The following is a 26,306-nucleotide window of genomic DNA, read 5'->3' on the forward strand; positions in this document are numbered from 1 at the left end:
GAGCAGACACATCTCTACAACAATTGTTAAGAGAAGACTTTGTGCAGCAGGCCTTCATGGTAAAATAATTTCTAGGAAACCACTGCTAGGGACAGGCAAAAAGCAGAAGAGACTTGTTTGGGCTAAAGAACACAAGGAATGGACATTAGACCAGTGGAAATCTGTGCTGTGGTCTGATGAGTCCAAATTTGAGATCTTTCGTTCCAACCACTGTGTCGTTGTGCGACGCAGAAAAGGTGAACGGATGGACTCTACATGCCTGGTTCCCACCGTGAAGCATGGAGGAGGAGGTGTGATGGTGTGGGGGTGCTTTGCTGGGGACACTGCTGGGGATTTATTCAAAATTGAAGGCATACTGAACCAGCATGGCTACCACAGCATCTTGCAGCGACATGCTATTTTATCCGGTTTGCGTTTAGCTGGACCATCATTTATGTTTCAACAGGACAATGACCCCAAACACACCTCCAGGCTGTGTAAGGGCTATTTGACCAAGAAGGTGAGTGATGGGGTGCTACGCCAGATGACCTGGCTTCCACAGTCACCAGACCTGAACCCAATCAAGATGGCTTGGGGTTAGCTGGACCGCAGAGTGAAGGCAAAAGGGCCAACAAGTGCTAAGTACCTCTGGGAACTCCTTCAAGATTGTTGGAACACCATTCCCGGTGACTACCTCTTGAAGCTCATCAAGAGAATAATAATAATAATAATAATAATCTTTATTTTTATATAGCGCTAACATATTCCGCAGCGCTTTACAGTTTGGCACATATTATCAAGAATGCCAAGTGTGTGCAAAGCAGTCATCAAAGCAAAAGGTGGCTACTTTGAAGAACCTAGAATATAAGACATAATTTCAGTTGTTTCACACTTTTTTGTTAAGTATATAATTCCACACGTGTTAATTCATAATTTTGATGTCTTCAGTGTGAATGTACAATTTCCCTAGTCATGAAAACAAAGAAAAATCTTTAACCCCTTTCTGACATCGGACGTACTATCCCATCCATGTGGGGTGGGCCCCTATGACCATGGACGGGATAGTACGTCCAGCGCGATCGGCGGCGCTCACGGGGTGAGCGCCGCCGATCGCGGTCGGGTGTCAGCTGCCTATCGCAGCTGACATCCGGCACTATGTGCCAGGAGCGGTCACGGACCGCCCCCGACACATTAACCCCTGGCACACCGCGATCAAACATGATCGCGATGTGCCGGCGGTGCAGGGAAGCACCGCGCAGGGAGGGGGCTCCCTGCGGGCTTCCCTGAGCCCCCCGCGGGCTTCCCTGAGCCCCCCGCAGCAACGCGATGTGATCGCGTTGCTGCGAGGGTCTTACCTCCCTCCCTCCCTGCTCGAGCCCCGGATCCAAGATGGCCGCGGATCCGGGTCCTGCAGGGAGGGAGGTGGCTTCACAGAGCCTGCTCAGAGCAGGCACTGTGAAGGCTGCAGCGCTGCATGTCAGATCAGTGATCTGACAGAGTGCTGTGCAAACTGTCAGATCACTGATCTGTGATGTCCCCCCCTGGGACAAAGTAAAAAAAAAAATTTTCAAATGTGTAAAAAAAAATTAAAAAAAATATTCAAAAATAATGAAAAAAAAAAAAAATATTATTCCCATAAATACATTTCTTTATCTAAATAAAAAAAAAAAACAATAAAAGTACACATATTTAGTATCGCCGCGTCCGTAACGGCCCGACCTATAAAACTGGCCCACTAGTTAACCCCTTCAGTAAACACCGTAAGAAAAAAAAAAAAACACGAGGCAACAAACAACGCTTTATTATCATACCGCCGAACAAAAAGTGGAATAACACGCGATCAAAAAGACAGATATAAATAACCATGGTACCGCTGAAAACGTCATTTTGTCCCGCAAAAAACGAGCTGCCATACAGCATCATCAGCAAAAAAATAAAAAAGTTATAGTCCTGAGAATAAAGCGATGCCAAAATAATTATTTTTTCTATAAAATAGTTTTTATCGTATAAAAGCGCCAAAACATAAAAAAATGATATAAATGAGGTGTCGCTGTAATCGTACTGACCCGAAGAATAAAACTGCTTTATCAATTTTACCAAACGCCGAACGGTATAAACGCCTCCCCCAAAAGAAATTCATGAATAGCTGGTTTTTGGTCATTCTGCCTCACAAAAATCGGAATAAAAAGCGATCAAAAAATGTCACGTGCCCGAAAATGTTACCAATAAAAACGTCAACTCGTCCCGCAAAAAACAAGACCTCACATGACACTGTGGACCAAAATATAGAAAAATTATAGCTCTCAAAATGTGGTAACGCAAAAAATATTTTTTGCAATAAAAAGCGTTTTTCAGTGTGTGACGGCTGCCAATCATAAAAATCCGCTAAAAAACCCGCTATAAAAGTAAATCAAACCCCCCTTCATCACCCCCTTAGTTAGGGAAAAATTAAAAAAATGTATTTATTTCCATTTTCCCATTAGGGCTAGGGTTACAGTTAGGGCTAGGGTTAGGGCTAGGGTTAGGGCTAGGGCTAGGGCTACAGTTTGGGTTGGGGCTAAAGTTACAGTTAGGGTTTAGATTACATTTACGGTTGGGAATAGGGTTGGGATTAGGGTTAGGGGTGTGTCTGGGTTAGAGGTGTGGTTAGGGTTACTGTTGGGATTAGGGTTAGGGGTGTGTTTGGATTAGGGTTTCAGTTATAATTGGGGGGGTTTCCACTGTTTAGGCACATCAGGGGCTCTCCAAACGCGACATGGCGTCCGATCTCAATTCCAGCCAATTCTGCGTTGAAAAAGTAAAACAGTGCTTCTTCCCTTCCGAGCTCTCCCGTGTGCCCAAACAGGGGTTTACCCCAACATATGGGGTATCAGCGTACTCAGGACAAAAAGGACAACAACTTTTGGGGTCCAATTTCTCCTGTTACCCTTGGGAAAATACAAAACTCGGGGCTAAAACATTTTTTGTGGGAAAAAAAAGATTTTTTATTTTCACGGCTCTGCGTTATAAACTGTAGTGAAACACTTGGGGGTTCAAAGTTCTCACAACACATCTAGATTAGTTCCCTGGGGGGTCTAGTTTCCAATATGGGGTCACTTGTGGGGGGTTTCTACTGTTTAGGTACATTAGGGGTTCTGCAAACGCAATGTGACGTCTGGAGACCATTCCATCTAAGTCTGCATTCCAAATGGCGCTCCTTCCCTTCCGAGCTCTGCCATGCGCTCAAACGGTGGTTTCCCCCAACATACGGGGTATCAGCGTACTCAGGACAAATTGGACAACAACTTTTGGGGTCGAATTTCTCCTCTTACCCTCGGGAAAATACAAAACTGGGGGCTAAAAAATAATTTTTGTGGGAAAAAATTTTTGTTTTATTTTTACGGCTCTCCATTATGAACTTCTGTGAAGCCCTTGGTGGGTCAAAGCGCTCAGCACACATCTAGATAAGTTCCTAAGGGGGTCTACTTTCCAAAATGGTGTCACTTGTGGGGGGTTTCTACTGTTTAGGTACATTAGTGGCTCTGCAAACGCAATGTGACACCTGCAGACCATTCCATCTAAGTCTGCATTCAAATGGCACTCCTTCCCTTCTGAGCCCTCCCATGTGCCCAAACAGTGGTTCCCCCCACATATGGTGTATCATCGCACTCAGGACAAATTGGGCAACAAATTTTGGGGTCCAATTTCTCCTGTTACCCTCAGGAAAATACAAAACTGGGGGCTAAAAAAATAATTTTTGTGGGAAAAAAAATTTTGTTTTATTTTTACGGCTCTGCATTATAAACTTCTGTGAAGCACTTGGTGGGTCAAAGTGCTCACCACACCTCTAGATAAGTTCCTTAGGGGGTCTACTTTCCAAAATGGTGTCACTTGTGGGGGGTTTTCAATGTTTAGGCACATCAGTGGCTCTTCAAACGTAACATGGCGTCCCATCTCAATTCCTGTCAATTTTGCATTGAAAAGTCAAACGGCGCTCCTTCCCTTCCGAGCTCTCCCATCCGCCCAAACAGTGGTTTACCCCCACATATGGGGTATCAGCGTACTCAGGACAAATTGTACAACAACTTTTGGGGTCCAATTTCTTCTCTTACCCTTGGGAAAATAAAAAATTGGGGGCGGAAAGTTAATTTTTGTGAAAAAATATGATTTTTTATTTTTACGGTTCTACATTATAAACTTCTGTGAAGCACTTGGTGGGTCAAAGTGCTCACCACACCTCTAGATAAGTTCCTTAGGGGGTCTACTTTCCAAAATGGTGTCACTTGTGGGGGGTTTCAATGTTTAGCCACATCAGGGGCTCTCCAAACAAAACATGGCGTCCCATCTCAATTCCAGTCAATTTTGCATTGAAAAGTCAAATGGCACTCCTTCGCTTCCGAGCTCTGCCATGCGCCCAAACAGTGGTTTACCCCCACATGTGGGGTATTGGCATACTCAGGACAAATTGTACAACAATGTTTGGGGTCCATTTTCTCCTGTTACCCTTGGTAAAATAAAACAAATTGGAGCTGAATCAAATTTTTTGTGAAAAAAAGTTAAATGTTCATTTTTATTTAAACATTCAAAAAATTCCTGTGAAGCACCAAAAGGGTTAATAAACTTCTTGAATATGGTTTTGAGCACCTTGAGGGGTGTAGTTTTTAGAATGGTGTCACACTTGGGTATTTTCTATCATATAGACCCCTCAAAATAACTTCAAATGAGATGTGGTCCCTAAAATAAAATGGTGTTGTAGAAATGAGAAATTGCTGGTCAACTTTTAACCCTTATAACTCCCTAACAAAAAAAAATTTTTGTTCCAAAATTGTGCTGATGTAAAGTAGACATGTGGGAAATGTTACTTATTAAGTATTTTGTGTGACATCTCTGTGATTTAATTGCATAAAAATTCAAAGTTGGAAAATTGCGAAATTATCATAATTTTCGCCAAATTTCCGTTTTTTTCACAAATAAACGCAGGTACTATCAAAGAATTTTTACCATTGTCATGAAGTACAATATGTCACGAGAAAACAATGTCAGAATCACCAGGATCCATTGAAGCGTTCCAGAGTTATAACCTCATAAAGGGACAGTGGTCAGAATTGTAAAAATTGGCCCGGTCATTAACGTGCAAACCACCCTTGGGGGTAAAGGGGTTAAATGAGGTGTGTCCAGAATTTTGGTCTGTACATTATATATATATATATATATATATATATATATATATATATATATATATATATATATATATATATATATATATATATATATATATATATATATATATATATATATATATATATATATATACGAATACACATATATACACACTCACCGTGAGATCAGAAAGCATGATCACTGCGGTTTCCAATACGATATGAATGGAGAAGAACAAGGCAGTACGTGCTTACACTGGAGATATCCCTGTATCACTGTAGACATACTCTGTACAGGTCCTTCTCAAAAAATTAGCATATAGTGTTAAATTTCATTATTTACCATAATGTAATGATTACAATTAAACTTTCATATATTATAGATTCATTATCCACCAACTGAAATTTGTCAGGTCTTTTATTGTTTTAATACTGATGATTTTGGCATACAACTCCTGATAACCCAAAAAACCTGTCTCAATAAATTAGCATATCAAGAAAAGGTTCTCTAAACGACCTATTACCCTAATCTTCTGAATCAACTAATTAACTCTAAACACATGCAAACGATACCTGAGGCTTTTATAAACTCCCTGCCTGGTTCATTACTCAAAACCCCCATCATGGGTAAGACTAGCGACCTGACAGATGTCAAGAAGGCCATCATTGACACCCTCAAGCAAGAGGGTAAGACCCAGAAAGAAATTTCTCAACAAATAGGCTGTTCCCAGAGTGCTGTATCAAGGCACCTCAATGGTAAGTCTGTTGGAAGGAAACAATGTGGCAGAAAACGCTGTACAACGAGAAGAGGAGACCGGACCCTGAGGAAGATTGTGGAGAAGGACCGATTCCAGACCTTGGGGAACCTGAGGAAGCGGTGGACTGAGTCTGGTGTGGAAACATCCAGAGCCACCGTGCACAGGCGTGTGCAGGAAATGGGCTACAGGTGCCGCATTCCCCAGGTAAAGCCACTTTTGAACCATAAACAGCGGCAGAGGCGCCTGACCTGGGCTACAGAGAAGCAGCACTGGACTGTTGCTAAGTGGTCCAAAGTACTTTTTTCTGATGAAAGCAAATTTTGCATGTCATTCGGAAATCAAGGTGCCAGAGTCTGGAGGAAGACTGGGGAGAAGGAAATGCCAAAATGCCTGAAGTCCAGTGTCAAGTACCCACAGTCAGTGATGGTGTGGGGTGCCATGTCAGCTGCTGGTGTTGGTCCACTGTGTTTCATCAAGGGCAGGGTCAATGCAGCTAGCTATCAGGAGATTTTGGAGCACTTCATGCTTCCATCGGCTGAAATGCTTTATGGAGATGAAGATTTCATTTTTCAGCACGACCTGGCACCTGCTCACAGTGCCAAAACCACTGGTAAATGGTTTACTGACCATGGTATTACTGTGCTCAATTGGCCTGCCAACTCTCCTGACCTGAACCCCATAGAGAATCTGTGGGATATTGTGAAGAGAAAGTTGAGAGACGCAAGACCCAACACTCTGGATGAGCTTAAGGCCGCTATTGAAGCATCCTGGGCCTCCATAACATCTCAGCAGTGTCACAGGCTGATTGCCTCCATGCCACGCCGCATTGAAGCAGTCATTTCTGCCAAAGGATTCCCGACCAAGTATTGAGTGCATAACTGAACATTATTATTTGATGGTTTTTTTGTTTGTTATTAAAAAACACTTTTATTTGATTGGATGGGTGAAATATGCTAATTTATTGAGACAGGTTTTTTGGGTTATCAGGAGTTGTATGCCAAAATCATCAGTATTAAAACAATAAAAGACCTGACAAATTTCAGTTGGTGGATAATGACTCTATAATATATGAAAGTTTAATTGTAATCATTACATTATGGTAAATAATGAAATTTAACACTATATGCTAATTTTTTGAGAAGGACCTGTATAACACAGGATCGTCGAGTGGCACACGCACCTTTTCAATGTGGTTTTAGAAGTCGTTATTGGATTTGCAAATGCTAAAGGCAAATTTCTGTCTAATGGATCAGTATTCGACATTCCAGGCATCTCCACAGGAACAATACCCGTAGTCCTCGCTACTGGCCAGTTAGATGGTCCTGCTATTACAGCAGCAACGCCGACTGGAGAAACGTCTGGCATAGGCTCAGTATCTGAAACCTCAGGCGCAACTTTTCCATCACCATCCCCTTCCACAGCTGAAAAATATACATGAAAGCGATATCAGGAGCTGACAAAATAATTGAATTTACTGACAAATAATCATCGGATCAGTAAAAGATGAGCTAAAAAAAAAACTAATTGGGGAATTAAACATAAGGAAGTTAGTGTTTTAATAATTTTTTGTGGCTGATACTAGCCCAATGAATGGACACCCTCAGAACAGATTAGAATACCATAGCTGCTTTCCCAAAATTAACTGTTGTCCTTCTTGTATTGTGGCCTGGTAAAAGGGGCAGAGCACTAAAAAGACTTGAGAGTGCTGTTTCAAGAACAAAACAGCCATGTTTTTTATTGATCTCATACAAACCATTCAGAGAAATACATTAAATGAGATCTACCAATTCAGACATTTTTGGCATGTAGCAAAAAGTGAGAAGTAGACGAAATGTCAGCTAATATAGCTCTCACTGCAATTCTTTTATGCAATCTGTCAGTAAGATCAACCATCCTAAGCAGTCTATATGTATGGGCATGTCTGTCACAGGAAGCTGAATAAAATGATATCCTCATATCTGCAATCTGATAGTCTATTCCAGAGTATTCCATTTTTTATGTAAATGAGCTGTTCAGGACTATGGCTGGACATAGATCTCTTTGATAATCTGCCTCCAGAGATCATATTTCATAAAAGGATGGGTTAGCAGTAAGACACTTAAGGTACTGTCACACTAGACGATATCGCTAGCGATCCGTGACGTTGCAGCGTCCTCGCTAGCGATATCGTCCAGTGTGACAGGCAGCAGCGATCAGGCCCCTGCTGGGAGATCGCTGGTCGGGGAAGAAAGTCCAGAACTTTATTTCGGCGCTGGACTCCCCGTTGACATCGCTGAATCGGCGTGTGTGACACCGATTCAGCGATGTCTTTGCTGGTAACCAGGGTAAACATCGGGTAACTAAGCGCAGGGCCGCGCTTAGTAACCCGATGTTTACCCTGGTTACCATCCTAAAAGTAAAAAAACAAACACTACATACTTACCTTCTGCTGTCTGTCCTCGGCGCTCTGCTTCTCTGGTCTGGCTGTGAGCGTCGGTCAGCCGGAAAGCAGAGTGGTGACGTCACCGCTCTGCTTTCTGGCTGCCCGGCGCTCACAGCCAGACCAGAGAAGCAGAGCGCCGAGGACAGACAGCGGAAGGTAAGTATGTAGCGTTTGTTTTTTTACTTTTTAGGATGGTAACCAGGGTAAACATCGGGTTACTAAGCGCGGCCCTGCGCTTAGTTACCCGATGTTTACCCTGGTTACCGGGGACCTCGGGATCGTTGGTCGCTGGAGAGCTGTCTGTGTGACAGCTCTCCAGCGACCAAACAGCGACGCTGCAGCGATCCGGATCGTTGTCGGTATCGCTGCAGCGTCGCTATGTGTGACGGTACCTTTAAGTAACAGAATGGTCTCCTTACAAATACGTTCTTAATATTTAATTAGCTTTTAAAGATCTATGGAAGGGATTTTTTTTTTTTTACAGCCTTTAGCTTAATCATGAGCCATAGCAACTTAATGGATGAACAATCTGTGGGAATATCGATCTTGTGCAGAGAAAGGACCACCAAGGTCTTCCCCAACGTTATCTTGATTGTACCAAGCCATTGAGTTGCTGGTCTTCCTCTTCTACCTTCTATTCTTTTGACCATGATGTCCTTCTCCAGTGATTGCTCTCTTTGTATGATGTGTCCAAAGTAGGCAAGTCATAGCTTGGTCATCCTTGCTTCGAGTGAAATGTCTGGCGTGATTTCTTCCTAAATTGATTTGTTTGTCCTTCTTACTATCCATGGTATTGATGGCATCCATCTCCAGCACCACATTTTGGAGGTGTTGATGATTCTTCTTCTGTCTGGTTTCTTTATCGTCCAGGTTTGGCTGCAGCAATGCTGAGGTGGGGTCGCTGCTGCTGTCAAATAAAGAGACCAGGGCAGCACATACACACTGCGCCGAACCCTGGGAACTTTTCCTGTGCATATCAGGAAACGTTTTCCGATACGGATAGTTTTCCTTGCCTCAGCTGCATGATTTATGGCTGCTAGCCAGCCTGAGTACATGTGGAGGTTGCCTGGTTGCTAGGGAATCCCCACATGTAATCAAGCTGTCATAGCTGCAAATCATGCAGCTGCGGCAAACAAAACTAAATCTCCGAGCACTCACAAATACTCAGAGACCACCCGAGCGTGCTCGGGAAAACCCAATCAACGAGTATAACTCGCTCATCACTAGAGAGAACCCCTTTAACTTTATGAGCAGCTTCTCACATTGCAAGTTTGTTAAAGAAAACTACATTTGTGTTATTGGAGTATATTTTAGAATTTCATTTTTATTTACTCCAGACTATCCCTGCAGGTTCTTTTTACATCTTTGTTATGGTTTCTGTTCTTCCAGGAAGTCATAATATACAATTTACTGCATCTATAACAAAAAGTACACCGGTGGTGCGCAGCGGCCCCACTGACTTATGAGGCTTTTTGGGTTACTTCTACTTGTCTATTATTCAACGAAGGAAAACAGTGAAGGTTGCAGCGCTATTTTCCCTGTTAAATAGAACAGCCTGCGAACTACATGGCAAAGGAAATGGAAGCTCACAGTAAGCAAATAAAGACAAACATGAAAGAATAAGTTAGTTATACTAAATAGTTACCTGCTCCTTTGATTTTTGGATCAGTTTTTTGCTACAAAGAATAGTAAAAAGAATAAGTTAAGAAACTTATCTAAAAAAACAGCAAATGTAATAATAAACAAGAAATATTGATGCACAACATGGGTAGATTTGGAAGGGCAATGGGGGGCTATTTCCCCTAAATCCAAGCAAATGCAGTTTTCATTAATTTGATGTAATCTTTGAGGACTGGAGGATCCTTTTCAGCTCAGGGCAAAGCAGCTTCTCACCCGGCATCAAGATGTCCTCACTGTCAGCCTTAGACCCTTTGTACAGTGAATCTAAGCTGAAGAGTGATCCAGGAATGAGGAAAGTGAAAAGGTCTGATATGAGGACACAATAGTCTTTACTCTGGGCCTTAGATTAATTCTGGAGTATGAATGTATTTTGTGAATTTAGTCTAGGAATTAATCCATTTGTCTTGCAATAGAGCAGTATTCCTCAACTCCAGTCTTCAAGAGCCACCAACAGCTCATGTTTTCAGGATTTTCTTAGTATTGCCAGGTGATGGAATTCTTGCCTGTCCTGATGATGCACCTGGGCAATACTAAGGGAATCCAGAAAACATGAGCTGTTGGTGGCTCTTGAGGACTGGAGTTGGGGAACACTGCTATAGAGGATAAGTATGGTCTGCAGAAGTGAGGGGCCAAACTCTGCAGCCGTCAGAAGTCATGATGGCAGTTAGAACTAATTGCATACTGTTTTATTAGTAAGTCACAGTAGAAACAGAATGAATCCGAAGCCCTGAATACAACAGGAAACTAATCAACACACAGATGTATGTCAAGCACAATGGGAGTTATTCACAACTATGTTTTTGGAAGATGTAATCTGTGCCACAAAAGAAGAAAATTGGTATTCAAGAAATAGAACTAGACCCAAACACAATGTAATGTTACCTCTGAAACACTGGGTTTCTTTGGTAGTGCAGGAAGGTCTATATCATCCATGCACTGCGCACTTCTCTTTCTTGAAGTCTGGCCTAACCCCGGATCTGGGTCTTCCTGGCCGACGGTAAGAAGCTCATGTGATACAGTCTCCACACTATGTAAAGGAGATAAAGAACAATGTGTCAGCCTCAAGAGGAGAGCTTTTACTCAATAGACTAATGTCAGCTGAAATTGCCATTAATGGTGGGCCTGGACGACAGTCTAATCTGTTTGAAGACCTCTTGACTATTTCCTCGGGGAATTATAGGACCTGGTATGTATGAGTTTGGTCTGCCGATCCTTTTGTTCTTGAAGAGATAAGTCTCCGTGTGCTAGAAGAGTCTGGCAGGGTCTGTCTCAGAGAACAATGGTGAACTCCTGTGTATGGGAGAGCTGGGAAATATAGCTGCCGGCTAAATGACCTGACACTTGTCTTATGTATGGGGGCTTTAGCCTGGTTATACATCACCATTATCTCACCTTGAATTAAGATTCTCTGTTCGCGCTTGAGTGGAGCCTGAACTGATCATTACAGGTGCCGGGAGACTTTCTGCCACGTTGGAATCACAAGAATAGACATAGTCATCTTCAATGGGAATTTCCACCAGTGTCAGAATAAATGTGGCTTCCTCTCCAGAGTTTGGTTCTCCAATGAGGCAATCTGTAAAGACAAGCAAACAAGTTAAACTTTTAGATAATAGAGTAACAATCGGAATATGATTCAACTGAAAAAATGGAGATGCTCAGACAGGGCTTTTAAAAAAAAAAAAAAAAAAAAAAAACAGGGATTTTTGTGTACTCACCTATTCTCCGAGCCATTCGTTGGGGGACACAGACCATGGGTGTATGCTGCTGCCACTAGGAGGCTGACACTAAGTGATAAAAACAGGATTTTTGGTTGCTTACCGTAAAATCTGTTTCTTGGAGCCTCCATTGGGGGACACAGGAACCATGGGTGTATGCTGCTGCCACTAGGAGGCTGACACTATGCAAATAAAAAAGTTAGCTCCTCCTCTGCAGTGTACACCCCACCGACTGGCATTATACTCTTCAGTTAGTGAGAAAGCAGTAGGAGATAAGAACAAGGTTGAAAAACCATAACCATAAACATGAGAACTGTAAACGTGAGAACAGTCAGAGAACATATAACAAAAACATTGGGAGGGAGCTGTCCCCCCCAATGGAGGCTCCAAGAAACAGATTTTACGGTAAGCAACCAAAAATCCTGTTTTCTTTATCGCCTCTCATTGGGGGACACAGGAACCATGGGACGTCCCAAAGCAGTCCCACGGGCGGGAAAAACAGACTTCCATCAGGTCAGAGGACTCACCACTGCCGCCTGCAAGATCCTTCTGCCTAGGCAGGCGTCCGCCGAAGTGTAGGTATGGACCTTGTAAAACTTGGCGAACGTGTGGATGGAAGACCAAGTTGCCGCTTTGCAAAGCTGTAGGGCGGAAGCCCTGTGGTGCACCGCCCAGGAGGCGCCGACTGCCCGGGTAGAGTGAGCCTTGATCCCAGGAGGGGGCACTCTGTTCTAGACCCGGTAAGCCTCCAAAATAGCCATTCTGATCCAGCGAGCAATAGTCGCCTTAGAAGCCGGTTGGCCTCTGCGCGTGCCATCAGGGATGACGAAAAAGGAATCAGTCTTCCGGAAAGTGAACGTTCTATCCAGGTAGATCCTCGCTGCCCTGACGAGGTCCAGCTTGTTAACGATCGCTCCAGAGGATGAGTCGGAGCTGGACAAAAGGTAGGAAGAACGATGTCCTCCTTGAGGTGGAAGGTGGAAACCACCTTAGGAAGGAAGGCAGGAAGGAAGGTGGAGGCCTGAAGACCACCTTGTCCTGGTGAATGACCAAAAACGGAACAAGAGCGGGATCTCTTGGAGGACGGGATTGGAAGAAACGATCCTGGGGTCGGGAAGCGAACTCTATCTTGTATCCGGAGGATACAACTTCCCTGACCCATGCGTCCTCTACTGCGGAAATCCAGACGTCCCTGAAAAGGCGAAGACGGCCGCCAAACCTGGGAGTTGGGCTGGAGTCTTGCCGAGAGTCATGCCGAGGTGGATCTTCCAGTCCTGGGCCTGGAGGATCTACCCTAGGATTAGCGAGGACGCCAGGATGGAGTGGGCCTGAAGGACACCGCCTTCTTCTCCTGACGTGCCTGTGGCCTCTGTTGCTGCTGGGAAAAGGAGTTAGACGCAGCGAAGCGACGAAAAGGCCGAAAGGAGCGAAACTGCCGTCTAGGAGGAGGGCGACGAGGCTTAGCCTGGGGGAGAAGAGAACTTGTACCCCCGGTGGCGTCCTTAATGATTTGGTCCAGCTGGGAACCAAAGAGACGAGAGCCCTGGAAGGGCAGACTAGTGAGGGACTTTTTGGAAGATAAGTCCGCCTGCCAGGCCTTGAGCCAAACGGTCCGGCGGATGGCAACGGCATTGCTGGAAGCCTGAGCCGCACATGACGCGACATCCAGGGAGGCAGAGACCAGGTATTCCCCAGCGTGGGAAATCTGGTTGGCAAGCTCCGCTAGTTGCGCGGGAGGCGCCCCGTCCAGGATACCTCGACGTAGATCCCTGGCCCATTTAGAGATGGATTTTGAGACCCAAGTGGAAGCAAAGGCTGGACATTGAAGCGGCTTCAGCGGCTCTAAGGTTGACTTCGCAAAGGATTCCATAACCCTATCGTTAGAATCCTTCAGAGATGCTCCGCCGGACAGTGGAAGCACTGTGTTGGTGGACAAGCTGGAAACGGGGGAGTCCACCGAGGGAGAGGCCGTCCAATTGGCGGTAAGTTCTGGAGGAAAAGGATATAACACACCCAGGCGTTTTCCCCTCTGAAAACGCCTAGTGGGGTTCTCTCTCTCTCTGGACATGATTTCCTCAAATTCAGGATGAGGAGCAAAATATTTAGAAGGTGGTTTGGCCCGTCTAAACTAAACCGCCTGATCTGCGGGTTCCGTAGAGGGATCCTTGATGCCACAGGCTTGGTTTATTGCCCCAATGAGATTCTGGACCATATCCCTCATGGTGGCGATTTGGCTAGGATCCAGCTCCGAAATATCCTCCGAGGGCGCATCAGAGAATGCCTCGCCTGACTCAGGGGAGGAGGGTCGAGGGGACGCCGACCGCAGGGGAGGGCCATGTGGCGAGATGGAGCGCGAAGAGGACTCAGACCGACGTTCCTGTCTGGACCTTTTGTGGCTTATCAAGGAGGGTTCGGGCGGCGGTTCCTGCGACCCGCTGGCCACGGCAGGGGTCTGCAGGGGTAACCGATCCAGCGCGGACACCAGGGTTTGAGACACCCGTGTTAAATCGGCCACCGATTGTGACAGAGAGGAGGCCCAGCCTGGGATGGGGGTATCACTCTCTGGCGGAACAGCCGGGGGATCCTGGGCGGTGGGAACAATCGGGTTGCTGCAGGACTGACACAGCGGAGAGGACTGACCTGAGGGAAGTTTACTGTTACAGGACGAACATGCAAAGTACGTGACTAAGGCAGAAGATGAAGAAGTAGGGGGGTGAGAGCGGCTCCCTTTAGAGGTAGACATTTTGAAAGGTCCCTGAAGAAAATGCCAGTGGGTTACGGGACAGTGGGGCAGAGGGGGGGTGTCAGTCTGCAGTGCAGCTACTCACAGACCAGGTCCTGGAAGATGACCCACAGCGATGGAGAACTCCCTGTAGTCTGCGCAGATTGTGAGCTGTGCCACCGAAGAGTGCGGTGGCGAAGATGCGGGCGCGTTGCGATAGCTCCTGCAGCTGAGGAGCGGTGAGCCTACAGACACTGTCCCATGGAGGAAGGGGCGGAGCCAGGCACAGAGGCGCCGGTGAGTAGGGCACAGAATGTCGGGCGGGAGAAAAGCCCGCCCGCGAAAAAGGAAGTGGGCGGAGCGCGGCACCGGAAGTAGGCCCCGGGGGAAGCCGGGGCCTAAATTAGCAGCCGGTGACCGCTGAAATGGGTGCGGGCGCCGAGAAATAGGTGCAGGCGTCCTATCTGACAGGCGCGGCAGCCGCCGCATGAACAGAGGAGCGCCGGTGTCGGAAGTAGGCCCCGGGAAGAGCCGGGGCCTACATTAAAAGCCGGCCGCCGCAGGGGACGACCGTGGCCGCTGTAAAGGAGGGACCACGGCAAACTTAAAAAGGCACCGCCGTGGAGATAAAACAGAGCGGCTGCCTGTAGTGGGGCCGCGCCGCAGAGGAAAGGGTCTGCGGCACCGATTAGAGCTGCAGAGCCACCGTGGGAAGGCAGCGCGGCCGGCCATAAGAGCCGCCGCGCAAAAGATGGGCCCCGGTAATTGTCCCTAATTGCCAGTACGAACGCCTCCGTGAGGAAAACAGCGCGGCCGGACACCAGAGCCGCCGCGCAAAAGGTGGTGTCCCTAATTGTCCCCAGAGCAGAAAAGATGCGGCCGCAGAAATAGCAGTGCGGCCACAAAAATAGCAGTGCGGCCACAGAAATAGCAGTGCGGCTGCCTGTAAGGCGCCTCGCCGCAAAAAAATAGCAGGAAGAAGGGAATCCAGAGGCCCCCCAAATACTCACTTAATATCCCACGCCGTCTACTAACCTTACAAATATGGAAGATATTAGACGTCCTTGGAGCTGGTGGACGTCCTCGTCTCCTCCGACCGACAGGCTCTGGAAGGCGAGTGGGTGGGGGACGGAGCCAGGACCGGACTTCTGAGCAGGCTTGTGTGCTAGGATCTTGGTCCTGGAGAGGGATCTATGAGGATACGGGGTGGCAGTACACGCCGTACTCATAGTCCGCTTTGTGGGACTACAGGTGTGACTGTTCACCCTGTATCCCCTCCGAAAACCTGAAAAAGAAACGACGCACATTGAGGTAGATAAGGGTCTAATGAAAGACCCGTGTCCACCTCCTACTGACACTGAGGGTACCGTCACACTATACGATTTACCTACGATCACGACCAGCGATATGACCTGGCCGTGATCGTAGGTAAATCGTAGTGTGGTCGCTGGGGAGCTGTCACACAGACCGCTCTCCAGCGACCAAGATGCCGAGGTCCCTGGGTAACCAGGGTAAACATCGGGTAACTAAGCGCAGGACCGCGCTTAGTTACCCGATGTTTACCCTGGTTACAAGCGTTAAACTAAAAAAAAACAAACAGCACATACTTACATTCTGGTGTCCGTCAGGTCCCTTGCAGTCTCTGCTTCCCGTACTCACTGACTGCCGGCCGTAAAGTGAAAGTGAAAGCACAGCCGCTGTGCTCTGCTTTCACTTTATGGCCGGCAGTCACAGTGCGGGAAGCAGACTGCAAGGGACCTGACGGACACCAGAATGTAAGTATGTGCTGTTTGTTTTTTTTTAGTTTAACGCTTGTAACCAGGGTAAACATCGGGTAACTAAGCGCGGTCCTGCGCTTAGTTACCCGATGTTTACCCTGGTTACAAGCGAACGCATCGCTAGATCGCATCGCTAGATCGCTAGATCGGTGTCACACACACCGATCTAGCGATGACAGCGGGAGATCCAGCGATGAAAGAAAGTTCTAAAAGATCTGCTACGACGTACGATTCTCAGCAGGATCCCTGATCGCTGCTGCGTGTCAGACACAGCGATATCGTAACGATATCGCTGGAACGTCACGAATCGTACCGTCGTAGCGATCGAAATGTTTTAGTGTGACGGTACCCTAAGCTAAAACTGAAGAGTATAATGCCAGTCGGTGGGGTGTACACTGCAGAGGAGGAGCTAACTTTTTTATTTGCATAGTGTCAGCCTCCTAGTGGCAGCAGCATACACCCATGGTTCCTGTGTCCCCCAATGAGAGGCGATAAAGAAAAGAAAGTTAGCTCCTCCCCTGCAGTATACACCCTCCTGCTGGCTCTCAGCTAACCAGTTCAGTGTAAAAGCAGTAAGAGATCAATAAAATATGAGCGTATAGCATGTCATATTATATATGAGGGTATAGCCTAACAGATTATAAAACAAGCATAAGCTAATACCAGGGTGGGAGCTGTGTCCCCCAATGAATGGCTCGGAGAAAAGGATTTTACGGTGAGTTCACAAAAATCCCTCTTTCTCCTTCGCCTCATTGGGGGACACAGACTGTGGGACGTCCCAAAGCAGTCCCTGGGTGGGGACAACGTCAGATCAGGCCCTGTGTAACCGCTACTTACAAGTGCGCCACCGCGGCCTGCAGAGTCCGCCTACCCAGACTCCCATCTGTGTTAGTGTGGGAATTATAGTGTTTCAAGAATGCATGTGGACTGGACGAATCCGCAAGCTTACAGGCGTATCTTGTCGACGCCTGGTGCCTAGAACACACGATAGACAGGGAGATAGGCTGACATCTAACATGGAAGGACTCCTGGATGGTGGAAGGAATCCACCAGGCTAACATGGCCGATGAAACGGCTAAACCCTTCCTGTAAACATCAGGAAGCCTTCCTCTTACCGTCAGGAAGCCCAAGATACAGTGTCCAACCTTCGGAAGGACGCCGTCTTCGTGACGTACCTACTCAGAGCACTCACCTCGTCCGGAATAAGGGGAACTCATTCCATTTGGTGGACTGGTGCCGAAAGAGATGAGGGAAGAACTATGCCCTCATAACAGTGGTAATACAATACCACCTTGGTAACATGGGAAGGGGATGGCCTGAGGACAACCTTGCCTTGAAGGAAATAAGGGAAAAAAGTCTGAAAGGACCGAGCAGTTAGCACCGAAGACTCGTCAGGATGAGGATATCGCAGAGAAAAAAGGATGACCTTCCCTGATAGTAAGGTCTGTCCGGATCAAAAAAGAGTCTACTGTAAGACTCCTAGGACCATCAAGGTCCCAATGATCTAACGGTATGCGATAGGGAAGAAATACGTGTGAAAACTCCCTGCGAGAAAGTCCCTACTTGCAGTTTTGTTGCAGAAAGGCGGAAAGCTACCAGCTCCGCAAGCCAAAAAAACTGACGTGGTCCGTGCAGATTTCCGAGGATCACTGGGGGCCCTTTCTGCTTCTGAAAAGCTTTCGGAAGTAGTGGAAGGGGAGTTATGAAAACTGGTACCACGGAGGAACCAGAGCATGCAGTGCGATGGCTCTTGGATATCAAGGCCGAATCAGGAACTTGAGTGCATAGGCGATCAGTCTGGACGCCATCCGAACTACAACTGGAGAGCTCCAGTGAAGGCAGGTCTTATACTCCTGGGATATGTACTGCTGATATCACCGAATGATAGATCTCGGCCCATCAGAGAACGTGAGATACCTCGGCCATGGCGCCTGAACGTGGGTACCTGCTAGATGATTGACGTATGGCACAGCCGTGGCATTGTCCAAATGAATTCAGATGGGTTGACCCGCCAGAAGGCAGTGGACCTACTGTAGGACTACCGTTCGGTTCTCCAGAGCAATGATCGGGAGAAGAGGACTGGTATTGGTAGCTACTAGTAACCATTGAACCGGGAGAAAGGCCCTGGATGAAGAAGATGCTCAGAGACTATCGTCTGAAAGTCTGTTTGACTTGCTGAAAACGAGCGGAGCAAAGGAAACTGCTTCCATTGTCGTCACCATTTTTCCACAGAACCCTCCCAGCAAGTCGAATGAAATGAGGGGATGAGTGATCAAGTGCGCGAGCTCCCTGTTGAAGGGCCATGACCTTGTCTGGAGGGAGAATTACCATCCTTCTGGAAGTGTACCGGATCATCCCCAAAAAGGATATCTGCTGGGCTGGAAATGAGGAGAACTTGTCTAAGTCTAGCCGCCAGCCCAGGTGAGAGGGTATCGCAAGTGATATAGACTACTTAACGTAGTCCTGGAAGTGCAGCTAGACAGTCGGCCAAACAGTGCAAGACGACCACACCTCTAGGGTGCAAGAGGAACATGACAGCCACCCTGAGCCTTGCGAACACTCTGGGTGTGGTAGCAAGGCCGAAGACAAGGGCGTGACTTGAAAATGCTGCTCACCAATGGAAAAGCGAAGGAATTTTTGAAGAGGGTAAGCATCCAGAATGTCGATGGATGCCAGAAGAGCCTTGTGAAAGGTTGTCAGAAGTTTGAGGTCCAGGATCAGTCCTGCTTCTCTTTCCCCTTTTTGGAACCGAGATCCCTTAGATCTAGACTGTCCTGGACAACCCTTCCACTGCTGGTCCGGGCTGTAGGAATGTACGATCCTTTGTTAGTATCCCGCTCAAAAGATTTGATTGACCAGTCGTACTGTCTTCAGGAAAGGGTTACTGGTGTGAATCAAAGTAGTTAAGGTCTCCAGCCAGGAGACCATTGCTCTAGCAATCCATGCGGCGGCTAGGGAGGGTAGAGCGCTGGACCCGAAGCCGCAAAACAGAACAAACCAGATTTGCTATCTGACAGACCGTGGCATTTTCAATTGATGACACATCGGGCAGGGATACTGGTAGGTATACCACAGGAGATTCTACACGGTTAATCTGCCAAGTAGCAGAATGCGCGGCTGCATCCAGCTTGTCATGGTCACTTACCATCGCCCCTCTCTTTTGACGGTGCAGAGTTAAAAATTAGGAACCCTCGATCCACCATCCTCAGGGAAGTGGAGAGGGATCATCTGCCATTTTACATCTTTTTTTAAATAGTGGTGATGCAGAGGGAGGTGCTCAGACGCCCGAAAAGGGTGCCTCTGTACATCCATTCCAAAGACATACTGATAGGGATTCTAGATTGTGAGCCCCATCGGGGACAGTGATGATAATGTGTGCAAAACTGTAAAGCGCTGCGGAATATGTTAGCGCTATATAAAAATAAAGATTATTATTATTATTATTATCCACAGAGTTCAGGTCTCCGGGTGGACAGGACAGGTTGTCTGGCGTTAGGCCTGGATGCAGAAGAAGAGACATGGAGGCGACACTCCGTGTGCCCGTCTGTTGATGATGTGGGGAGATCGGTGCCCTTTAAATAGTCCGTCACCCTTAAATATCAGACCAGGCATGGCATCCCACGTAGAGGCTTCTGTCCAGTGAATCGCTAATCCGGCAAACTGTATGGCAAATGCTCTACGAGGGAGTTTAGTCTCCTTATGAGGGACACTGCGTAGTCTAGAGCAGGACCGGAGTCCTCGTCAATGTACAGAGATTAGTTGATGATATAAATAGGCGAGTTCATCCTTTACTGAAGCTCCGGCAAGTCCAGGTCCAAGGCAATATCCGATCCGTGTTCAGAGTCTTGTTCTCAGCAAATCCTTGGAGAGAGATCATGAAATGAAAACTTCCGTTTTCTAGATGCCTGTACGTTTCTAGACGTCTGCACGTTTCTAGAATACTCGTGGCCCCTGCTAGCCGACGGATCCCATGTAGGAGAGGGACCATATATATCGGTCCTGCAAGCACTCTGAGCCACGGAGGGATTCAATCTCTTGGTCATGGAAACCATGGGTTGCGGCAGTGACAAAGTCCACTGAGGGAACTAGTTACACTGGGATAAACTGGGATCAGCGGCGGAGGGCTCCTTATTTATGACCAGCTTCGGATTGGCCATGTGCCTTTAAGACCAGGGAATGCTGGTCGTGTGCCTTTAAGACCAGAGAATACTGGTCATGTGCCTTTAAGACCAGGAATACTGGTCATGTGCCTTTAGATAAAATCTCGCAGAGAGCGAGAAGCGACAATTCAGGGGGCGGAGCCACAGGCACGACGTGGGCAGAGCCTCGATACTTCCATGAATAGGTCCCAACCCGGGTCCTAAATTTCTGCAGCCGGCGCCAGCGTAGAAGTGAGGGGCGTTGCAGTGGCCGAGAAAATTGAGCGCTTCCGTGCCAGGCGAAAGGCGCCAGAAAAGCGGACAGAGCCGCCTTAGGGCGCCATAGTGCGCTTCCGGGGTGCGGCCTACACATCAGCTGAAGCCGGGGCTAAATTTTTGCAGCCGGCCGGAGCGTTACCTCAGGGAGGTGGACCATAATAATAATAATAATAATAATAATAATAATATATATATTTTTTTTATATAGCGCTAACATATTCCGCAGCGCTTTACAGTTTGCACACAGGAAAGCCTGAGACTGCCTGAGAATATCCCGCTGCAGGGGCCTATCGCTGGCAGGATCCACTCACCATCGGTGCGCGTCCCGGCATGGAGCCGACGTGGACGTCGGGTATTGCAGCGTGTACGGTGCAGGGATAGAGGGCTAAACCTCAATCCATCATCCCTTTGTTCGGGAGGTGGAGAGGAACCGTCCGCCTCCTTGTGCCATCCGCTTTCACAGTGGTGGGACAGTGGGGGCTGCTCGGATGCCATAGAGAGGGGCCTCTGTACATCCACGGAGTTCAGGGAGATCGGGACCGTGAAGGACCTATCACCCCTGAAGTGAGCTGGGCGGGGCTCCGGTGGTTGGCGGGGATTTCAACTGTGGCCTAGTCCGACTGAAAAAGCCGGGGACTAAATTTATGGAGCCTGCAGGTGGAGCACGTCAGCGGGCCGCGACGAACCGCCGAATGATTGCCCCTCTCCCCAGGGACCAGGACCACACCTTCCCAAGCAGGCAGCGTGAGGAAGGAAACTACTCACCGCCACCATGCAGAGATGCATCCACCATTGCGAGGGAATAAGCTCAATCGATCCTCCCTTTGCCAGGGGATGGAGAGCCTGTGTCCATCGGCGGATACGCCTGCCGCATGGGGACTTGGCGGATACGCCTGCCGCAGGGGACTTGGCGGATACGCCTGCCGCAGGGGACTTGGCGGATACGCCTGCCGCAGGGGACTTGGCGGATACGCCTGCCGCAGGGGACTTGGCGGATACGCCTGCCGCAGGGGACTTACGGCTACTGTGGGGACTACAAGACGCCAAGGTGAGGGCTTGAATGCAGAGGAGCCCGGGAGATGCACATAAGAGGTATACTCTATATGCTTGCCATCTTAAAGGGGAAAGGTCGAGACCATATAGGAACAGTCGCCCTAGCGTATATTAGGCGTGCCCCAGTTGTCGCAGGAAAGGTACGGGGAGGTATACTCGCCGTGCTTGCCTGTTGATGGTTCGGGGGAGAGCGAACCCTAGAAAGGAATCCGTCGCCCCCTTCACTCCGTTAATTAAAAAATAAAAATTTACAGAAAATTAAAATAAAATAAAAAATGTTGGGGTCTGAAAACAGACCCAAGTGCCTCCTACGGACACTAAGCAAGAACTGGTTAGCTGAGAGCCAGCAGGAGGGTGCACACTGCAGAGGAGGAGCGAACTTTCTTTGTATCACTTAGTGTCAGCCTCCTAGTGGCAGCAGCATACACCCACGGTCTGTGTCCCCCAATGAGGCGAAGGAGAAAGAGGTGTGATTATGGTTGAGGTATGTGTAAGCCATAAGTGTGAAATGCTGGTTCCACTTCCTGGATCTCCTGAGCCTCCACATCCAGTGAAGTCTCTACAATAGTGTGAGATGGTCGGTTCCCAGATCGGCAGTATGGCTCAGAACGAGCAGTGATCACATCGTAGTGTCACAGTTTACCGCTGCACAGTGGGCATTGTGTGCGCTTTCCACCATCATGGCCACATTGGTGCACAAAGAGGGAACTCAGGTCATTTTTTTACGTCCACTTATTCCCTCTTTGCCATCGGCAGAATACATATGGATGAAGATGCCATGGCGTGTATGTAGCGCTACAAGACTGAACAGAGCATCAACCTACCCGATACACTGACATGTTGAGAACTAAAATCTTGCAGCAGAACATCAGCATCCCCTTCCATGACGGAGTAACTCATCTATATATGTAAAAAACAAAGCATGAGTAAAACAAAAAAGCTAAATGCTTACACTTAGTTAACAATACAGATCCTTGAGGATCCACCAGCATTGGAAAAGATTCCTTTTGTATTAAATCAACATTTATAGCAAAAAAGTCTGCCATTTGTTTCAGCACTACAATACGAGCCATCCCGTTACCTGCTCTACTGGCAATGCCAAGCTGTCATGTATTGGATGGTTCTCAGGATTGGGGGAACAGTGAGGAGCTCCCATAATTCTACACAAGGAAGTAAAAATAAAAACATTATGATATTGTAGCCATCTAATGTGGTTAAGATAAAAAAGCAAAATTACAAGTTTCCAACCTTGGATCTACTGTAACGCTGTTCTCCACCGCACATATATCATCATGAGGGCTGGACGGAGGGGATGGCAGTTCTGGACTTGTGACCGGTCCTTGGTTAGATTGTTGTGTGTTCCTGGATGGGTCATTTTCTGTGCATTGATCAGGAATCAGAAATTCCTCTAGAAAGAAATAAGGTTTGCAGTGGGTGAAAAAAAGACATGAAAACTGTCTTGAACTTGCATAAGTAAACCATTTATTATTCTGCCGTCATTTGTGGTTGTCTTGAGGCATTCAAAGGCCTTGCTCGTCTTAGTATGATAGGGAAAACGGCATTAAAGGTACTAGGTATGTAATAATATTGTGTCTCTTGCTCATATATACAGTATATGTTCAGCACTTTCCTGCTGTTTTTTTTGTGCAGAACTTTCCAAACAAAGTGGATGAGATTTCATGAAAACTTCTGTCCATTGAGCGTTGACAGACATTGATAAACTGTGTGTTTCTTTCCCTATACAATAGACTTGGATCTTAAGGTACCTTCACACTAAACGACGCTGCAGCGATCCAGACAACGATCCGGATCGCTGCAGCGTCGCTGTTTGGTCGCTGGAGAGCTGTCACACAGACAGCTCTCCAGCGACCAATGATGCCGGTAACCAGGGTAAACATCGGGTTACTAAGCGCAGGGCCGCGCTTAGTAACCCGATGTTTACCCTGGTTACCATCCTAAAAGTAAAAAAAACAAACACTTCATACTTACCTTCGCTGTCTGTCCTCGGCGCTGTGCTTCTCTGTACTGGCTGTGAGCACAGCGGCCGGAAAGCAGAGCGGTGACGTCACCGCTCTGCTTTCCGGCTGCTGTGCTCACAGTGAGTACAGGAAAGCACAGCGCCGGAGGACAGACAGCGAAGGTAAGTATGAAGCGTTTGTTTTTTTTTACTTTTAGGATGGTAACCAGGGTAAACATCGGGTTACTAAGCGCGGCCCTGCGCTTAGTAACCCAATGTTTACCCTGGTTACCAGTGAAGACATCGCTGAATCGGTGTCACACACGCCGATTCAGCGATGTCAGCGGGAGAGCCAGCGACCAAATAAAGTTCTGGCCTTCTAGCCCCGACCAACGATGTCACAGCAGGATTCTGATCGCTGCTGCGTGTCAAACTGAACGATATCGCTAGCCAGGACGCTGCAACGTCACGGATCGCTAGCGATATCGTTTAGTGTGAAGGTACCTTAAGGGGTACGAGAGCAGGTGATATTTATCTATCCTGACTCCACTTTGGTTATTCTACATCTAGCTCCTTGCTTTCCAAAATGGAGTCTGTTTTGAGATAAGGAATCTCAGGAATTTCTTTGTCTAAAGGGACTTGGAGATGACGTATAAGGCTACTTTCACACTAGCGTCGGCCCGTCGCAGTGCATCGGGCCGACGTACTGACGCATCCTGTGACAACGCAGCACAACGGGGGCAGCGGATGCATTATTACAACGCATCCGCTGCCACATTGTGAGTTGCGTGGAGGAGGGGGCGGAGTTCCTCCGCGCATGCGTGGTCGGAAATGGCGGACACGACGCACAAAAAAAGTTACATGTAACATTTTTGTGTTCCGACGGTCCGCCACAACACGACGCACGACGGTTGCGACGTGTGGCAATGCGTCGCTAATGTTAGTCTATGGGGAAAAAACGACGCATTGCGACGTGCGTCGTACGACGCTAGTGTGAAAGTAGCCCAAGTGAAAGTACAGACGTTAGCCACACAGACCGTGAAGGTAGGTGTAGATATTGACTTTAGCCAATTAAATGTATGTATGCGAATGCCAGCATATATGTAGAGATAAGCTAAGCCAATAATATCACTACAATGTATGTCTAGTGAAAACCTATACAAACACTAACGGTGTAAGAAGAGCCACAAAAGTGTGTCTGCGTGACTCTCCTGTAGGTACTTGCATTTTACAATTTAATTTGGAACAGGCAGAACATCTCAGAATGTAGCACATTACATGGTGACAGGGGTTTCTCCATGTGGAGAGTGACAAACCAAACCTGGTACATCAGAGTGAGGAGACTTATAAGCCATGCATGCTCCTCTGGGAAATTAAATATGCAAATTGTCTCTTCAGAGAGAAGTGGACTAGAACTCTAGCGCCATTTATTGGAAGAAGTGAGGAGCAATAAAAGATACGTGAATGATTAATAATAATTGAGTTTTTAATTATCGATTGTAATTTTGTGAGGAATCTAAAGGTCTGTAATAATAAACAAAACGAAAAAAAAAGTCCTACAGCAAATTTGTCATTTAAAGACCTGAGGCAGACAGGGAGGCCAGGGAATCAAAAGCAGGGAGTAGAAGACCCAGTGCACAGTCCGGCCCCTGTGCACCAAAATCTCCAACAGAAAACTTCAAATGGCGATTGAAGAACAATAAAAGCGGATTTCTTCACCAACGGCAACCATGTCATCCGTATTTCAGCCATGTCTTTACTAGAAAATGAAACTTTTGATGCTGAATGGACATAAAATAATTTCTAAATGAGAGACAGACACTCCTTGACCCTTTGTTCAGACCACAACCAGCACCGCCACGACCAGCACATCCACTACGATCATACATATAAGGTCTGTAAAGTCTTGCACGATTGATGTAACTTATAAATCGCACACTATGCCAGCAACACACGTACCTATGTTAGGCCTGTAGACAGAACTGCCCATTGATATCAGGGTCATTGCTGCTTCTGCGCTTCCATCACACTGACCTGTAAAACCATTTATAAACACAGAACATCAATGTGAATGAAAGTGTCAAGTCACAAGTCTGCGTTCTCGACTCCAGACATGTTTCTATTCTAAAAACTATAAATAAGCATAAAAAAATAGAAGCCATTCATCATTACAAGTTATTAACAGGTGAACATTTACCTTTCTTATCTGCAGGTACTTGAGGATCCACAACCTAGATGTGATGAAACAACGTGAGATGGTTAAAAAGTGACTTATTTTTAATTTGACAACCCCAGTCTATAAGCCCTAGAAGAGGCTTCACCTTGGAGTACGCCTCCCGTTCAGACAGGCTCGAGCCCATTACCTTAGGAGTATGGCCAGTTTACAAACAGGCCACTCTACAATCACCAGCACCATTGTCCTCATCGGGGACACAAATTACTTAGTGAGTACACCAGCCCCTAAAGGTCTCACATGTATTTTGCTATATGTGAAGTTTGCATTTGCGAAATCTGGTGACAAATCTGTTTTAAAGGTTTCTTATACGAGTGTAAATTAGTACAACGGTTGTTTTGCATCGTTCTTTAAGGCCATGCCATGGATACTTACATGCTGAAAGAGAGAGGTTTCCAAATGCTGGCTCGTGCCATTATCCAAATCCACTGGTATTTCAAGCTGTTTTAGATT

General features: G+C 47.0%; 1 protein-coding gene across 3 annotated transcripts in view; it reads right to left on the bottom strand.

Moving 5' to 3' along the window:
* Nucleotides 1-26,306, bottom strand: part of BDP1 (BDP1 general transcription factor IIIB subunit) — a 197,800-nt gene that overhangs the window by 24,097 nt on the left and 147,397 nt on the right. For all 3 annotated transcript variants that reach the window (XM_069750670.1, XM_069750679.1, XM_069750688.1), the window contains 10 exons: nt 26,229-26,294; nt 25,818-25,851; nt 25,580-25,654; nt 22,912-23,071; nt 22,745-22,823; nt 22,488-22,563; nt 11,370-11,550; nt 10,860-11,004; nt 9,943-9,973; nt 7,056-7,296 (listed from right to left, as the gene is read on the bottom strand). In XM_069750670.1, the coding sequence (XP_069606771.1) occupies nt 7,056-7,296; nt 9,943-9,973; nt 10,860-11,004; nt 11,370-11,550; nt 22,488-22,563; nt 22,745-22,823; nt 22,912-23,071; nt 25,580-25,654; nt 25,818-25,851; nt 26,229-26,294 (1,088 nt within the window). The remainder of the gene's footprint in view (nt 1-7,055; nt 7,297-9,942; nt 9,974-10,859; nt 11,005-11,369; nt 11,551-22,487; nt 22,564-22,744; nt 22,824-22,911; nt 23,072-25,579; nt 25,655-25,817; nt 25,852-26,228; nt 26,295-26,306) is intronic.

The sequence above is a fragment of the Ranitomeya imitator genome, chromosome 1 (assembly GCF_032444005.1).
Source record: "Ranitomeya imitator isolate aRanImi1 chromosome 1, aRanImi1.pri, whole genome shotgun sequence".
NCBI classification, from domain to species: Eukaryota; Metazoa; Chordata; class Amphibia; order Anura; family Dendrobatidae; genus Ranitomeya; species Ranitomeya imitator.